General features: G+C 44.3%; 1 protein-coding gene across 1 annotated transcript in view; it reads right to left on the bottom strand.

Moving 5' to 3' along the window:
• Positions 1 to 19,095, bottom strand: part of RHOJ (ras homolog family member J) — a 78,311-nt gene that overhangs the window by 13,543 nt on the left and 45,673 nt on the right. Inside the window, exon 2 of the mRNA XM_041759120.1 lies at positions 9,957 to 10,015. Coding sequence (XP_041615054.1) covers positions 9,957 to 10,015 — 59 coding nt within the window. The remainder of the gene's footprint in view (positions 1 to 9,956; positions 10,016 to 19,095) is intronic.

Consider the following 19,095-nt stretch of genomic DNA (forward strand, 5'->3'; position numbering starts at 1 on the left):
AAATAGAGGAGCCATGAGTCAGGAAAACACCCTTCCTTGTGTAAAGAGATCATAAATTGCCCCCTTTTAAAGAACTTAAAAAGAACTTTTTTTTTTTTTAGCAGCTTCGGTGAGATAATTTACATACTATAAAGTTCACCCATTTTTTTTTTAAAGTTCACTCATTTAATGTATGTAATTCAATAAGGATTATTGCAATATCCTGTTGCATTGGGACTATGCTGTATCGAATATGATTTAAATTAGTGCAGCATTGGCCAAGGCACAGCAATTCTCTTCCTATATGCAATTTTAATTTAGAATAAGCTAGCTATAAATGTAAAGCAAACAGCTGTTGCCAGATCAGACCCCACAATTTTGTAGAAATGTATTTTGTGAGAGTTTAAAGTCCAGATTTTGAGATTTCCTCTTAAGTCTACTTAGAGGCTATTGTGTGGCCTAATAAATAAAATACCAGATTAATTATTTTTTCCCCCAAACACTATTCATACCAGAATATGCTCTAAGTGAAGAGTTCCTGGTTACATAAGTTGTTTGTGTATATACTGTTTTAGTGGAAAATGATAAAGACAAAGTAAAACATTGGATCATCTCAACTTTGGGAAAAAGTCAGCAGGTACCTTTTGTATATGAAGTGTTTCAGGAGGTTCCAGGATAAATTTGCTATTTCGATATAACATTTTATATCTTCATAGAATTTAGTAACACATAAGCCCAAAGTAATTTTATTTATGTTGTATACTTATACCATGTAAGTATATACTATGTATACATACATGTTTGCACATACCACAATTGGCATGGTCGTCATCCACACCATGCATACTTTATATATGTATGCACACTATGTACATGCACATACTATACCTATATAGGGCAACCAAACCTGCATATTCATACTTAATCACATACATAGACATGAACAACATAACAATTCATTTATTAGGGTTCTGATTACTCTACCTAACATTTCAAGCAAACTATAAAACTCGTATATGCTCATTACAAAAATTCAAACATTCCCTAGAGTCATCCAGAGAGTAGAAGTGAAAGTTTGTTTTCACCTTCTATGTGATCTCTAATAGTTTTTCATCTCTTCCCAGAGGAAGCCATGATTTAAGAGTATCCTCCTGAATATTATATATTTATAATATATATAACAGATAGAATAGACACGTATTTAGTTTTTTTAAAAAATTGATTGCATAGTTCATATTGCTGTGCCACTTGATCTTTAAAACTTAATATGTCATGGATATTTAAAAATATCAGTCTTGCCAACTTTCTATTGACTCTCATGATGTCTTTATAATAAGAGAATATGTCCATACATGGACACGTGTGACTGGAAGGAAGTCCCTCAGCGTGTTGAGTGTGGCATCTCTGGTCAATGGGCATGCGCTGATCTATTGTTAAGCTACTTCAAGTACCCAGTCCTCAGGGACTCTGGAACACATGACCGCAGCTATTACCACTGTTAATCCCACTAGAATCTCAGCAAAGGTTTTTAATTACCTAACCAAAATCAGTGCAAGATGGCAAGGATGCTGAAAAATCCTAAGTTCTCTTTATACAGGAACCCTGTAACCAAACCTTCTTGTCCACCATCTCTGCCCTGCTTTCCTTTTGCTCTGGGGCTTTTCCTTAGGATGCAGCCATGAGGCTAACAAGCCAAGACTCTTCTTCCCAGGCCATAACTTACAGCTGTGCACAATACCACCTGCTCTCTGCCATTTCATCCTCCCATCTGGATTGTGATAAATGGAGCAGGGACCATGCTGGTTTTTTTTTTTTCTTTTTCTCATGCCCCACTTATACTCTGTCCACAGCAAACAGTCCATAAATGCCGTTGACTGATTGGCTGACACCAGGTCTGCAGTGACCTGCAAACATGTGGCTATTCCGTGGGTCATTTATGGCAGAGTTTTTGTTAGAATCACCCGGGGAGATTTGAGAATATCTTGACACGCTGCTAGCCAACTACCTGCCTCTCTCCCCACACATCCAGGACCAATTAAATAACAATTTTTGGAAAGAGGGCCTGGGCACTCCAGTCTAATCAGTTTGGAATTGGCATGGAGTTGAGAATACCTGATTTGCATTGTTCTTATCTTCACAATCACTGAGGATGCATCAAGGGCTTAGCACGAAGGGCCAGGCATTGTTTCAGTCCCTTACTTGCATTACCTTGTTGAATCTTCACAGTAGCACTGGAGAGATAGTAGCATCCACAACCATATTTCATAGAAGAGGAAGCTAAGTTTTAGAGAAGTTCAGTAATGAACTAATGTCTCAGAACTATTAAATACTGGGATGGATTGTTTAGCCCGAATCCAGCAGCAGTTCTTAATTGTGACCACATTATTTGCTTCAGCTCAGAACCTCAAGTGACAGGTTAAGCTTTTTTTTTATTTTATTATTATTTTTTTTATTTTATTATTATTTTTTTTATTTTTTATTTTTTTTTATTTTTTTATTTTTTTTAAGCTTTTTTTTTTTAAAATTAAGTTATCGGGATCCCTGGGTGGCGCAGTGGTTTGGCGCTTGCCTTTGGCCCAGGGCGTGATCCTGGAGACCCGGGATCGAGTCCCACGTCGGGCTCCCAGTGCATGGAGCCTGCTTCTCCCTCTCCCTCTGCCTGTGTCTCTGTCTCTCTCTCTCTCTCTCTCTCTCTCTCTCTCTCTCTGTGACTATCATAAATAAATAAAAATTAAAAAAAAATAAATTAAGTTATCTAGGAATCTTAATACAGACTCATTCTTTACCCAGGAATCTAAGAAATGTGGGACCTTGCATGTTTTAGGTCGATTCGTGGCCTGCAATTGCTAGAAATTACCAGCAGATGGAAGCAGATACTGTATATTTAAAACCTCAAAGTCCTAAAACCAGAAACTGTACAATCAGAAGTGTCACAACTAGATAAGGTAGGAACAAATAACTGGTGGTCTGAATGGATTGTGTTTATTTGATTCTATACCCAGAAGCAATCAAAGCAATTCTGCTTACATTCTGGAAGAGTTAGGAAGACCATGGATTGAGAATGTGAGAGGAGTCTGGGGTTTTGATCCTTTCTTTACTCCTGGCAGGGTAGCCAAGGCCCTCCAGCTGAGTGACCTTCCACTTTGTCCTTCGCTGGGGTTTATCTTGCTCTGTATTCTGGATATCTCTACTGTAGAAGCCTTAGTTCTGCTGTGTAACTCCAGTCAAAAACCTTGATTAATTTTCTCCTGTGCATGTAGCACTGTTAAAGAAGCTATATGAAGCTGATAAGGTCAATAAGAATTGATTCTTCCCTTGGGGGAAAGAAAAGGAAAATATAGAAGTCACTCAATTTATTTGCAAGTGAGACAGGCCAAGTTTCTCCTGCTCTTGGTTAGCTCTGTGATAATAATGTAGAATATTTATTTACCTGAATTGGAAGAGCACAAATCAGAGCGGGAAGAGGCCTTTGAGATCCTTTAGTGCAGTGGCTCCCCAGGTGTGGTCGCTGCCTAGCAGCCTTGGCCTGGGAGCTTGTAAGGAATGCACATCCTCAGGCCCTGCCCAGCCCTCCTGTGGCTGTGGCCCCGGGCAGGGGCTTTACCAGCTGTTTTGCGACTTTGTCAGGTGACTTTGTTGCAATTCAAATTTCAGAACTACAGGTTACTGTACTTCCCTGTCCCCTCTGCTGATTTCAAAGTCGAAGAAGCCAAACTCTAGACAGCTTGAGTGATTTCATCAGAACTGATCAGAATCAAAAACACCTTTAAAGAAGCCCTCACATCATGGGCTGGCAGGGCTCCTGTTGGCCCCCATTAGCCACAGGCTTCAGCGATGACACGTGGCAGGGGGTTCAGAATTAATAAAGGGAAGTGTCCTCTTGAGATTGAGTGCTGGGCGGGTGGTGGGAGGTTGGGGGATTTGAATTTGTACCAGCTGATAAGTTTTCCACAATAGGGCACATTTTAAGCCTAGGTTGGATGACCGCATGTTGAGAGGATGTAAAGGAACTCTGAGAAATGGATAAGTGGCTTAGCTGGTATTTGAGGCCTCTTACAATGTTGAAACTGAGAATGGAAGGCTGGTGCTTGACTGTTTCTGGAGGAGACAGCGTCTCAATCTAAAATTGCCACTCGAGTAGGGCTTTGGAGGGCTAAAATGGACAAGGGGGCTGAGGTGGATGGGGAGGGGCTCAGGGGATAGGGAGGGATTTGGGACTTTAGGCTCTTGAGTACTTTTTACCAACTTCACCCTGAAGGCGGAGCACTGGTTTGCAGACAGATCTGGCGCTTTCGGATGACTATGGGCCACTCTTGGGAAAGAGCAGTTCAGGGGGAGCCTCACTGGATGGCCACATGCCTTCCGTATAGTGTGGAACAGCCAGAGCATGATAGTCCAGGTAGTGAGGAAGAGAAATGATTTGACCAGTCCTTCACAGACTTTAGGGCCCCTTGAGTCTTGTTAACGTGCAGCTTCTCATTCAGCAGCAGGTCTGGGATGAAGCCTGAGAATTTATTTCTAACAAGTTTCCAGGTGATACTGATGCTCTGGTCCAGGGATCACACTCTGAGTGACAAGGAGAGTTGTACTGAGTCTCTCCTCCCCAAGCCCATCCGTCCCTGATGCATATTCAATTGGAAATAGAATTCTGCTTCCAAGTCCTCTTGGGTTTAGTGACATTTATCTTGGATTTTAGCATAAGTCTCATTTTCATAATTCTCCCATAAGTACACTCATATCTGTCAGTCTTGGTTTGGAAAATGTGAGCAACATCCAGAGGGTGGGAGTGTAGCATAGTGCTTAAGAGGCATGGGCTAGGGAGACATGTTCTCTGGGTTCAAATCCCAGCACTGCCTGTGACTACTGTGTGATAGTAGGTAAGTTCTCTCTGCCTCAGTTTCTTTATCTGTAAAATGAGATTGATAACAGTGCTTGCCCCATAGGGTTGTTTGAGGATGAAATGCGTTAGTATGTGCCGACCACTTAGAGCAATGTCTTGAATGTATTAAGTTCTTTAGTGGTCAAGAGTCCATCCTGTCAACAACAGCTGCAGTGTCCCTGCCCTCAGTGGATACCAGGGCTGAATCTGAAATTAACTTTTTTCTAAACTGAATTGTAACAGGACCCACGTGCTTACATACTCTAATAGCACTTCTGAATCAATGTCCCTACAACCCCATATTCTTTTATAATTTGAGAAGTAAGATTGTGTCCTAAGGTTACTTTTACTGATAACTTGTCATGTGAGCAAACTTCTTTCTAATCTCCAGATTGCACACTTCTAAAACCACATTAAGGCACATATGAGCAAGAAAAGTTGAGTGGCTCATTGAGGAAAAACATTTGTTTTTAGGCATTAGGCAAACTTTCCATGGAGATTTGATGCCAGATTCTGTGCTCCAGATGGCCCCATTGGGTCAGCCAATAGCAAAAGGGAAGGTTCATGTCCTTCCAAGTGGACCCTGGTTTGCCATTAATGAACCCCAATTATACTTGCCTCGTGTGCCTCTTCAAACTCTTTGGGACAGAGGCACTTCAGAAACCAGAGCAGATGAAGACATGCAGTGTGTAGTCCTGGCTCAGGGAGGAGTGTGGCTGATGGCCTTTCTACTCCCATACTTCCATGGTCACTGGTGACCACCAAGATGCTCGGGGCTGTGGTTTCACAGTGACAGACACCCTTCCATGCTTGCCAACATACAGACAACCCCCTATCCTGAGGGGCTTGTATGCCAAGAACCCGGGGGGTTCACCCTGCTGAGAAACGCAGCTCCTGACTCCAGGAGATTCTCACTCTTCCCTGGTGGTGCTGCCAACTGCCACTTTTGCAAATATGGCCTTTGAGATATGTCTATCCTGGAGTTTGGCCTGAGGGGCCACAGTCTGAGTAGAGTTTTGCCCACATGGCTCTTGTAGTGGAGGGCCCACTGACAGAAGGAGGCAAGATGTCTTAGTGCTATGGCTGGCTCCATTCTCGGTGCCCAGCAGCAGGGTGAGAGGATGCCTGGCTCTGAGCCATGACCGGGGACTGACTGGTCCCCCAGCTTGGCATTCCTCAGTTGGCAGATGCCCAGGCTTTGCTGCAGCATCCCCACCCCAGCATCCTGTTCTCTACTTGGTCTCTAATGACGCACTTGAAACATACTGGCCTGCAAGTATGTCATGGAAAAGTCGGCTCTGGGACTCTTTGTAGCTGAGCCAAAGATCTGAGCTCTAGAAATCCCTTTCAGAAAAATTTTCAGTAATGCACTACTAGAGGCATGTGCTGTACAGCATAACCTGGCACGACCTCAATAGATTTGGCTTACAGGCCCAGCCTTATTGCCTCTCTGGTGTGAGCTGAGGGGTAATATGCAGAGTCAGCTTGTGAAAAAATCCCTTCCCTCATTGCCTAACTTAATGTTTGGAATTCTATCTAACAGATGAACCAGAGTGCTGAAGACTTTGTTTTCAAAGGATTCTACTCAAAGTCCAAATATTTGTTTGTTTTAGGGATTTGGGGAGGGAGCACATGTTGCGTAGGACCTGCCATGTGATAGGAGTGTATACATGTGACCTCATTTAGAAAGTGCTTGGCGGGCTTCTGAATGGCCAGGAGCATGCCTCAGGTGGGCCTGGTGGGGACCGCAGTGGTGACCGAGGTAGACTAAGGATGACAATGTGGACGGAGCCAGGTTAAATCGTTTTGTCTAGGGCTAACTTTGAGGGTGGTAATGCCAAGTTCCTATCACTTTGCTTTGCAGAATATGTGCCCCTTGAGGTTGTTTTCACTAACTCTGACCCATGATTAGCTCAAGACAAAGATGAGGGACACTGCTTCCTGGTTTATTCATGTGAGACAATCTAATTATTCAATTACAGCAAGATAGAATTCTAGAGTTGGTTTCAGAGACCTTTTTTTTCTTTTTTCTGTGGTTCAGGGATTAATCAGGTGGATCACCTCTCTTTCTTCTTAGTAACTCTGACCATATGAGTATTTTTGTATTAGGTGAATGTTCCTTAACCATGTGACCTCAGTGACATTTGCTGGGATATAACTGGAGACAGTGGAGGATCTTGCCTGAGGCTGGAAGTGGAAATTTGGGGATCATGCTTCTAAGTTAAATGTGTCCCAAAGCCTTATTGGCAGAGGTATAGAACCAGGGGGATCAACTCAGGTAAGGAGTATTTTCTGCTGCATCCTCCTGTTAGAGCCATGCTTTGACCACCAAAGACTTTACTGCATATGGATCATGTAGGGGATCTTCTTAAAATGAATTTTCGGAGTCAATCGGCTGGAACTGGGGCCTCAGAATCTGCATTTCGAGCAAGCTCCCTGGTGATGTCGATGTTGCTGGTGGACCCCGCACTTTGAGTGGCAAGGTTCCAAAACAGTGATTCCCTTTTTTTTTCAGCCCCAGGCTTGAACTCATGACCCTAAGATCAAGACCTGAGCTGAGACCAAGAGCCAGATGCTTAACAGATTGAGCCACCCAGGCACCCCCAGAACAGTGTTTCCTAAAATATGGTGTATAGACTAGTGGCAGCAGCACTAAGAAGCCTGTTAGAAATGCAAATTCTTGGGCCTCATTCCAGACCTATAGAATCAGAAATTCTGGAAGTGGGCCCAGGGGCTGGGTGTTAGAAGGACCTGTACATGATTCTGATGTCTGCTCAAGTTTGAGAACCACTACTATTATACAAAATGAATTACATGTTACCCTTTAGTGTAACTCACTCCAATATTTAGTGATCCTTTGCTGCTGGAAGATCTTCCTTGGGTCTAGCCTCAAATCATTTTGTTTAATTACTCTAGGTCTTTTAGGCCTTCTTGAAGTAGTCTGTGAAAAGTCCTAATCATAGAATTTTAGGCCTAGAAGGAACTTTAAGATGTGTCCTGATTTCTTTTCCCCAAGCTGCATGCTCCCAGTGAATCCTGTCCACTTTTGAGCTTTCAAAGTAGCTGGTAGAAAGCATTAGAGGAAAGCATTAAGTTGAGGAAATATTTATAACCCACTTGTTGTGATATTTTATCAGTGCCCATTGCTTCTTCTGTGTCAGAGGTTTGGATCATTCTATTTTCTTCAATTTGGAGTTTGAGGATATTTTTATACTGCCTTAGAGCTTCAAGTCCTATACTAGTGTTATTTAAAATTTTTTCTAAAAAGGACAGCAGTGGGAAAGAATAATTAAACTCTACGGGAGCTTTTAAACAGTGTCATTGGATTGGAAATTAAACAGAGGCTTGGGAGGTTGTTCTGGGGACAATGAATGTGAAGAAGCTAACGCTTGTCATGGATTGCTATGGAAGAAGGGAGCACTGGGTGGGTGTGAGGGGGCACAGGGAGCTTTTCAGAAGGCGAGAGAAACAGAGGACTCAGAGTCAGGCAATAATCTTTGCTGTACTGAACTTTTCGAACTAGGTTATATTCATAAACTCTAACTATGGGGATGAAGGGTATAAACTGTCCCTTTTGGGCTATGAGTTTCTGATGAATGGCAAACCCTAATAACTAGATGACTGAATGAAAGTAGGCAGATTCGGTCCAAAAAGCAGTGTGCTTTTTATCACCGGCAGGCTTTCTGGTGGAGGGACAGTCAAGCAGCAGGTACACTGAGGCCGTTGTACTTTAACCCAGAGGAGTCAAACCAGTTTTCCAATTTAGGCATTGGGAGCATCCTTTCCTGGTTGTGTGTCTTGATATTGATATGAGAAGTCTCCTGAACTCCCCAGTTCCTGAGAGTAGATGGCTAAAACAGCCATCTGCAAATGGTGGGTAACTGACTAACTCTTAGGAGTCTTGAGTCTGGTGTAAGATTTTCCAGGTTCCCCACTGTCCTGGCCTGCCTAACATCAGCCTCTGGTGTCCCACAGACATTTATACATGGTCCTTGCAGATGCACACAGAAATCCCCCAAAGAATGCCATTTATTATTATTTTTCTTAGTACAGAATTTTCAAGTAGAGCAAAAAGACATATATCTCCAGATAATTGTGAAAAAAAAAAAAAAGGCCCAGACAAATGCATGACTACAAAGAACAATTACCAGGAAGCTCACAGTGGGAAAGAGCATGGTCAGTGTTCACTCCAAAGGACTTAAGATGTATGAGTTTGGACAGACTGAACAACCCGCTGATTTTGACCTAAATAAATGACCCAATGGTAACAAAAGCTCTATCAAAGAAACTGGGCCACAGCCATCAATTGCTTAACCCATGAATTTTGTAACACTAGAAACTTTTCATAGTGGAGTGTGGGGTGCAAAGAAAGAAAGATGAGGTGGCATTTTCATCCAAGTAAGGCATGTGCTAACTGAATAAATATTGAGGGTTCATTCTAATCTACAGCCTTCCATTATTGGTTGGCCACATTCTCCAACTTGAAGACACATCTCTGACAGAATGAGAATATTTCAAGAATCTTAGAGAATTTAGAGTCAACTTCCAGTTATTCAGGGGTCGACCCTCACTTTTGGAAACCATTCCAAAACCAAAAGACCCTGGCTTTTCTTCTTCCCAACACTTCATCCATCTCCCTACCCTACCCCTGCTCATTCTCCGTCTCTTTTTGGACTTTTCCATGGCTCATTAGCCAATTCAAATAAAGGCTGGGCAAAGAATATAATGTGAAAAAAATGGGTGAAACTAAAATTCATAAAATTGACTCATTAATCCCAATCTGGAATTGGTGTGGTTAGGAAGAACTTGAGACTCTTGGCCAAATTCATTATTTTAGTTATTGGTGGTCATCCATCAATGAATGAATGAGTATTTGCCTACCAACATCTTGAGTAACATAATGATTTAGTTTTTTGTAATTATCCGTGTTAAGATATTAAGAATATGCCTTTTGTTCTCATTTAGACAGACAATAAATTTGTCCTGAGTGATCAGAAGAGGTAATAATATCTGTACTCTCAGTCTCCATGTGTCTAGCCAAATGGATCATTCTCCCCACTCCCCAAACCCTCAGTGAAGCAAAATAGCAAAAAGGTACCTGTCCTGCAGTGTCATACAGTCCAAGCAGGTGTTGCTTGCCTCCCACTGTCACAGTAACTAGAAGAGAAGACAAGAGGAGAGTTTATAAATGCCAGCTTCAGTCAGGAGGCTTCACATTTCTCCATGCCAACATCTTCCTGGGCAGTGAGGACGAGCATATGCCTCACCCATGTAACATTCTAAACCAAGCTGACAGTGCGATTTCCAAATGCAAGGCAACCTTAGCCTGAAGTGAGAGCAGATGGGCTCAGCCAAGTCCAAATTTCTCAACTGAGATGAATATTATCAGTGCCACGAGGGTACTCTGTAGGCTACTCATTGATCCCGTGTAGGCCCTAGGATATCAAGCTATTAAAAGGAAAAGGATGCTGGAAGCTTTCTTGGTTTGGTTATTTTTTTCTTTTGTTTTGTTGGGGCCATCTTTCAGGATACAGAATGGTATGAGCAACTTCTCTGTTCGAAATCTCTTGGCTTTGGTCTGTCTCTGAAATGTTAATAAAATCATGAAACAAAGAATAGTAACCCACCTACATATTTTATAGTCTATAAGGCAGGACTAAGAATGACACAAGAAGGGCTTAACATTTATTTTATAAAAGTTTTTCTTTTTTAATGAAATAGTCTAGTGTTTTAGCCTAATTGATTTATTACAATACTGAACGTCAGTTGCAGGAGGAGATGTGGGATGGGTTTGCTTGCACAGACCTAAAGGGTGTACGTAGAGGGAAAAGTAGACAGTCTGATTTACCCAGCTGGCTTCCTGCCTTGCAAGTAATTGTGTCCATAAGGGAGAAGTAATAGAGGGATACCAGCCACCCTGTACATGTCTGGGGATGAAATAAAGTCTCAACTTGAAACTAAACTGAGATTGAACACCAGGAATGCAAAAGTAATACAATCTCACGGTGGATGGAGAGAGCGAATTTAAATCCCCTCCCCCCCAAGCTCCATTTAATCTCTTTTTAGAAAAAGGAAGTAAAATGTGAGGGAGAATGTGATTTTTTCCCCCCTACTTGATCAAAAAATGTGCAAGTGCAGCGTAAAGATAATTTTGGTTCTTCCAACTGTTGGCTGTGCAGGAAAGAAAGATCCACTGCACAGTTACCTTTATCACGGCCTCTCTCACACATGCCCGCTGCCCGCCCCATTCTTCAGCCTGTTGCTGAGCCTCGCTGATTTGGTACTGATTTGACTTTTGTTTCCAGGACCCTGGGCTACATGTATGCTAAGTACATCTCAATGGCTCATTCTCTGAAAAACACTTGTTTAGAAGTGCTGTCTCCCTAGACACCAGGAACGATTTTTCTAATCTACCCAGATCAACATGTGTTCAGCCTGATAACAGGGCTGCGGCCACTCAGAGGAGCTTCCAAATGTGTGTTTTTAAGTGGTGAACCCAGCTCCGTGCAACGCTGGTGACAATGCTGACAGAAGAGGGGCATCCAAACATTTTTGTTTCCTTTCACATGTCAGGCAAGCAATGGAAATGAAGGTGAGACTGTGTGGCCCAGAGCTTTGTCTTGTTTTATTTTCCTCTCCCTACATGCTCAGAACCCAGTCAGATGTTCCTGAAATCTGCCTAAATGGTTTCTTTAATGACCAATTCACTACCTAGTCATGGATCAGGAATGAGGGGAAAAAATACAACCATTACAACATGGAATTTCCGGCCTCTGGTGAGCCCAGTACACACAGGTCAGGGGCAGCTGTTCTGGAGACCCTCCTGGAGCCTCCCACGACCTACAGGCCCAGGGCCATCTGTGGAGCCAGCTGCAGATGCCGAGTCATCCTCAGGGCCCTTTGGGCACTGTGGATATTCCTGAGCAACGGCTCTGACCTTTGTCATAGGAGCTCCGGGGCCTTTCCCTCTGGCCTGCTCTCCCTTCAGCTTCACTCTTCTCTCCCTTGGCAGCTTTGACAGCCGGAACTTACACCAGGCCCGGGGGGGGGGGGGGGGGGGGGGGGGGGGGGCGGGGGGGGAGGGCGGGGGGGGGGTGCAGGCCCAGTGAGGCTGGGCTGTGGGAGGAGGCTCTGGGCAGTCTTCTCTTCAGTCTGTCCTTCCCTAACTCAAGGCTTTATTGAGTTCCTGGAGCACACTCAGTGTTGGGAGTAGAAACACCAGATGTGATTCCTCCTGTCATGGAGTGCGGGGACAAGCGGTTCATGGGCAGAGCCTGGGCACCGTGACATCTAGCAAACACTATGTCGGGGCAGCGTGGACGGGTGTGGGGGCACACAGTAGGGACATCACTGTATTACAGTGCGTGTGTGCGCGTGCGTGTGTGCCGGTGGGGGTGGGAACATGCAGGGGCACTGCTGCTTGTGTGTGCATGTGCCACACACACACACAAACACACTCTCTGCTGGAGCTTCATGGCTGTGAGTCACTCAGGGTTTACTGGGGGATGTGGGCAGGAATAGGTGAGCATGCAGGGTCTGGCTGCCCTGACACACTAATTTTGATTTTTTTTTCTGAAGGCTTTGTTAAGCTGTGAAAGTCCCCAATTCTTTTCCTGAAGAAAGTAAAAGAGAAGGGCACCTGGGTGGCTCAGTGGTTGAGCATCTGCCTTCGGCTGATGGCATGACCCCCAGGACCTGGTATGAATCCTTCATGGGGCTCCCTGCTCAGTGGGGAGCCTGCTTCTCCCTCTGCCTGTGTCTCTGCCTCTCTCTCAGTGTCTCTCATGAATAAATAAATAAACTCTTAAAAAAAAAAGAAAGTAAAAGAGAAGGAATTGAAATAATTTCCTGTACCAAGGCAAAATGGTGGGAGGAGGGAGGATGGCATTTTTCAGGTGGAAATCTTGCTGGCTTTCAGCTTTGCTGGGTAGTGGCTGTCTGTTCTGTGTATTTGGACAGCCCTGGTGGAAGGATCCTAAAGGAGCTTGTACCTCTGTCCCTGGAAATCACTGTTCTTCTCTCTTCTCTGCCCTGTTAGTCTCCCATTTTACTGGAAGGCAGATAAGCAGATCGCACAGATGACGCTAGGGAATACCAAGGGATAGATCCAAGCATTAATCATACACTGTCGAGAGTGCAGATGGCTTTGTGAATCCATATCTTAAAGTAGCAGGGCATGCCTTATTGCCAACCTGTATCCTACAAAGTTCCTCAATTTGGAAACAAACCAGTCATGACAGCACACAAGGAAGGTGTGCCCTAAAATGCTAACAGCAAATGTAGTGAGGTTGAAAGAGCAGGATCTTTTAAGTCAGATGGTTCTGTGTTCAATACCTATCTTCTCTATTCACCATCTGAGTGATCTTGGGAAAGTCACCTAACATCGCTGAGCCCCTCTGTTCTTATTTGTTAAAAATGGAGATAACATCACCTATCAAAGAGAGCACTTGTGAAAAGCAAATTAAATGAGAAAATGACTGACACACAGCCTGGTCCACAGTAAGTGCAATTACTGAGAGCAATTATTACCTTCCCTCCTTCACCAAATGCTTCCTGAACCTGTAGTAATGACAGGCTCTCCACCGAATAGCCAGGGCACATAGCTGCTACAAAAATTCATAATGTTTGTGAATTACTGGTCACTCTCTACACTACATGATAGTTACTTAGATCCGAGTCTTATATCTCCCACTGGATAGGAAGGCCCTTGAGGACAAATCTGCATATTTCCTATCCTGCGCAGGCCACAGCCGGATCCCTGGTATATGTGGTTGATGCTGAACACATGGTACACAAGTGGAACACCAGGGGCAGTTCAGAGGGAAGAAAGTCCTTCAAAATGTGTCAAGCTGCAGCTTGAAGCTCCCTGCAAGGCACTAACTGCTAGGAAGCACCTGCAGCCAGCAGATCTGTTGGCAGGCCGTGGTCAGGCTAAAATCCCAGATCACCAACTATTCTTGGAGCTATTAGAGTTGTTTACCGAGCTTAGAGGGGTTTTAAAGAGAGCAGGCCAAATGACCTACTAATGGCTCAGTTGGTTCTCTCAATAAAGTGTGAGGAGTTGTCAGTGACCTGTTAAGATGTAAAACGAGGGCCTTCTTTAGATCCATTAAACTCTTTGCTTCCTTGTGTTCCTTTGGGCAGATGGGAGTGGTTAATTTTGTGAGCTGGATGGGGTGCTAATGAAGTCTAAGTCAGGGGTTTGCTCTCTTAAAGGATCAGTAAGTTTCACCCAGAAAGAAAATGTCCCAGGCGGGCTCTGAGCCTACTCCCCTCGGCATTTCAGTCACCTCGCGTCTGCCCCTGTGTGTGTCATTTGCAAACCTGGATGAGGAAGTGTGGATCATTCCTGGGAAGCCAGCTCAGCCCAGCAGCCCAGCCCATCAGAAGCACCAGGAAACTGATCCAGAGTCCCTCGCTTGCTAGCTGATGGGCTGGCCATCTCGTGTGCCAAGAGCAGTCTTTTGAGGTCGACATGATGAATCCAAAAAACTGAAATAGTGGGAATGCCAGGTCAGTTGGGAGGAAGCCACCCTTCCATCCCCAGCACCTAGCCAGCTGTCTGCATGGCTTATGTGGAGTGTACTCTATTTGGGAGGTTGGATGAGGCACATTCGACGAGGTGCATGCATGCAATGCCGTACAGGTGCTATTTTGGAGGAAGAAACACTAGATTATATACATAGCAAGAAATAGAGTTTTAAGCAAGTTGAAAACGTGTTCTCAGGTGAGCATAGGGTGAAGATAGGTCAAAGATTTATTAACTCATTGGTGAGAGAAGCGGTAAGATGACAGATCTTGTACAAGGAGCATTTTGAAGAATTGACGTGGGTACTTAAAAAGTTAGTACAGGTACTGACTAGATTCGGTGGGAAACTAGTTGTTGTCCTATGGGAAAGGTAACCTTCAGTGTTCTCTTTTCTACTAAACAGGAATTCTTTGCGTGTCTATCTGACAAGATTTACAAGTTAACATGCACCTTCAGAAAGTCTAAGCTTCTTTCTAGTTAACAGCAGGATCAAGCAAAGGTACATTCCCCTAGATTATTAATCCCTGGGGGGAGGGCACCCCAACATGGCAGCAAAAGGACAGTTTCATGCTCTTGGCCTTATATCTAAGCTTCAGGTAATTTTTGTTCATGTCTGAATCCAAGTCCCTGCTTTGTGACTCATTTGGTGAGAGGTTGGGCAAGCCAGTAGGTCTCTCTCACCTGGAAAGTAAACAAATCATGTTTACCCTAAGGGGGCATAAAGACTCTTTCTAAGCCGTTCAAAATCTGGGGGTAATCATTGCAACAGTTTGTCCGCGTCTAGGGGGCTGTAAGAAATGGAGAGTTTAAATGAAAATTTTCGATTCTGACTCTCATCATGCTTAGCTGACTGGACGTCTTCAGGGTCACCCACTGATCTTTTCTTCTCTGAACTGACCTGTTTTTCCTCATTTCTGGAAGAGCCCATCTGGGGCAGTGACTTACCTAGCTTCACCGGCCACTCTTAGGAGCTGCTTGTGTGTGTTTGTGACCTGGTTGAAGCCTCACAATGTGCATGTTCTTTTTATAAGGAACCAGCTCAGAAGCATCTGAGATTTTCTCCAAATTAAGGTAGGTTAGAAAACTATGAAGCTAGAAATACACAATACATTTGCCTAAATATCAATGGTGATGAATTCCTTCCTGATGGGTTTCAAATTTCCAACAGATATGATCTTCTTCATGCAGCTTGAAACCTTTTGTACCCATCTACACCAGCCCACCCCAGCCAGCTCTTTCCCCTTTTTTGCAAGGAATCCTTCTTAATCACTGAGCAGCAGACTCTCCCTCTCCTTCCACCCTCTCCCCACTCCACCCCTCACTCCGCCCCCAAATAAAGTTGCCTGGGGAGGTCTTTTATTTGATGTGCGTGGTATGAGGTCTTGTTTCTGCAGAACACAGACTGAGGAGAAAACCAAACAGGCGACCTGAGAATCTGTTAGGAAGGACTCCAAGGGCAGCCTGGGTGACCCAGCGGTTTAGCGCCGCCTGCGGCCCAGGGCCTGATCCTGGAGACTAGGGATCGAGTCCCCTGTCGAGCTCCCTACATGGAGCCTGCTCCTCCCTCGGCCTGTGTCTCTGCCTCTCTCTCTCTCTCTCTCTCTCTCTCTCTCATGAATAAATAAATAAAATATTCTTTTTTAAAAAAGAAGGACTCCAAATTGAGGACTTTTTTTTTTTTTTTTTTTTTTGGTTAGGTCTGTATATGTGTCCTACAATAAGGAGAACCCCATGTGAACAGGGTACCACATATTTGCCCTGCATTTTCCATCCCTGGTCACATTTCTTTCTCTTGACAGGGGATTTGGTTTGTAGTTATTTCAAGTTGTAACTGCCCTGGATTTTAAGGCAGAAGAACTGGATGGAACTGTGGACTCACTGTAAATGAACTCTGGGAGCTTGAGCAAGCCATAGCTTTTCTAAGTCTTGATTTTCTCATTGGAAATTTGAGGAGCAAAAGAGAGCAGGAGTATGACGATTTTGTACAGAACAGCTTACACAAATATAAGGTGGCATCACTGAACAAACGGCTTCTTAAAGAACAATACTTTGGAGGGACACATGGGTGGCTCAGTGGTTGAGCATCTGCCTTCGGCTCGGGGCGTGATTCTGGAGTCCCTGGATTGACTCTCTCATCTGGTTCCCTGTGGGGAGCCTGCTTCTCCCTCTGCCCGTGTCTTGCCTCCCTCTCTGTGTCTCTCATGAATAAATAAATAAAATCTTAAAAAAAAAAGAACAATACTTTGAGAACAGAGCTTGTGGGAATGGAGTTGCCTTGGCTCTGGGTGTGGGGTGGGTGTTCTGGAAAAGTCTGCCCTTGTCAGTACTTGTTTGATGATGGAAGAGACGGAGGAGGAGGAGAAGAGGGAAGCGCTTGTTTAATTCTAGGACTCTTGGAGCTGACTGGGGATGAATACACTAATAGTGTGTTCCTGTCAAGAGTTTTCAAGGAATTTAAAAAAAGTCATGATTCCATGACGTCCACACCCTGGAATTCCAGAGTTCTGCTTGGCCTCATTTTTCCTTCCACAACATTCATTTGGTCTGCACATCTTGACAATTCTACCTGCTGGATAGCTCAGGAACCTGGGTCCTCTTTACCATTCTTGTAGCTGTCCCCTGGTGACCCCTAACTCCCAGCCTTGTCAATTGCCAAAGCCTCCTAATCCACCTCCGGTTCTCCAGGCTCATCTGCTGTGCTTTCCTTACTGCCATTGGAGTTCATGCAGCTGTGGCTCCCAAAGATCTCCAAGATAAACTTCAAATACCTTCCAAGAGTATACAAAGTCCTTGTAATCTGGCCCTGGTTTACCCTCTCTTTTATTTTTTTACCCTCCGATGATCCAAACTTTTTGTAATCTATTATACTCATGATGCCTTCGCTTAAGCTGTTCCCTCTGGAATACTGGAAAAAGAAATTCTGCTGGAATGCTTTCTCCACACTTGTGTGTCTGGAAAACATTCACAACCATAAAACTCACTTCCATAACTTTTTCTTGATTCCCCCCAAATACATTAAGCCTCACTGGGCCTTGCTCACCGGGCCGTACTGTGCCCGGGCCATACTGTGCTGTGTGTTATTTACTCTCACGTCATGGAGTTTAGCATGGGCCTGCCATGTAACTCCATAAATAATGGTTGAGTGACTACAAAGTGCATCAAGCTCTACCCAAACTGAAGGTTTTCTCTGAGACACCTATTTTCTGTAGATGAATCTTTGGCATTTCTCAAAGGATCGCCATGAGCTCTTCTGGACACTGTGGCAGGATGGGGTCCCCAGCAATGCTGGCCTCCACTGGAGCTGGCCACCTGCTGTGAGAGGATGTCATGGCAATGGGGCTCTGCTGGGTGGTCTCTGTGCTTGGAGCACCCTGCCACTTTTCCAGGCAACTCTCACCAGCCACAGGGCTGCCAGATTCTAGGTCAGTAGGGCAGAACCACCGCCAAAGTGTCCTGAGGTTCACTGGGGCTGTGGAAGCCATGGTCTCCAGGCAGCTTGGCATTAGCCACAGGGTTCAGGGGAGCTGTCTTTTAATTAAGACTTTGGGAAGACGTGACTGAATTGTAGGTGAAGCCTGCACACAGGGGCTTGTTGTGGCAAACCAGAGCAGGTTTTTTGCAGGATCCCCTCTATAAAGAGCTTCGTTAAAAAATGCCATAAATTGCTTCATAAATTGAAGAATATAAATTGCTTCATAAATTGCTTTTAAAAACCTCACAATTATTAAGCTTGCATTGAGGTATTGTGGAATAAATGCCTAGGGTGGAGGCAGAGATGTAAAATTTTAGCCTTTGTACTCCGTGATGGAAATGCTTCATGGCGGCCACCAGGGGGAGCTGGTTAAAACCACAGATTCCCTGGTTTCACACCAGGCCCCTAAGATTTTGAAGAACTAGGTGGGGGGTGGGACCCAGGTGTCTACATTTTAATCACGCTCTTCAGGAGGCTGATTCAGAGCTGAGCCTCTGTTTCCTTATCTTTAAGATGAGACTAATGATACCTCGATTACTCTAGAGTGTCCCATCCACTTTAGACAGGTGTGGTGGATGTTAGATGAAGTAATATGTGGGAAAAACTAAGTTTACAGAATGCTACAGATATAATCTCTTTGGCCATGTCTGACCTACAACACGGAAATGCGGCACTTTGGATATGATGGCACTCCCCCTTTTGTTAGAAATAGTCACTGTGGAAATACAAGCACTGGGGTGATGATAAAAGTGGAATAGCATGTTCCGGTGAAGAATTTTCAGAGAATTATTAGGCCCATAAAAATTGTATCAGGTACCCAGCTATAAACGAGTTAGAAAATATGATGGAAGGTACCCTTTTCACAATGACAACACAAACTATAAAGTGTCTGGTAATGTGCAAGACCTTTCTGACCACCCTGTTCAGCCACATAAAAGAAGGACATGGAGAAGAAACACTCATGGATTTAGGTGGGAAGCTCTGCATTATAAAGATGCTCTGTTTAATAATTTTAAAGTAGGGTGGCCCGGGTGGCTCAGCGGTTTAGCACCTGCCTTGGGCCCAGGGCGTGATCCTGGAGACCTGGGATCGAGTCCTGCGTCAGGCTCCCTGCGTGGAGCCTGCTTCTCCCTCTGCCTCTGTCTCTGCCCGCCCCCTCTCTGTGTCTCTCATGAATGAGTGGATAAAGTTAAAAAAAACTTAAAGTAATTCCAATAAGATTTTTGAACTGAGAAT

The sequence above is a fragment of the Vulpes lagopus genome, chromosome 6, assembly GCF_018345385.1.
Source record: "Vulpes lagopus strain Blue_001 chromosome 6, ASM1834538v1, whole genome shotgun sequence".
Classification (NCBI taxonomy): Eukaryota; Metazoa; Chordata; class Mammalia; order Carnivora; family Canidae; genus Vulpes; species Vulpes lagopus.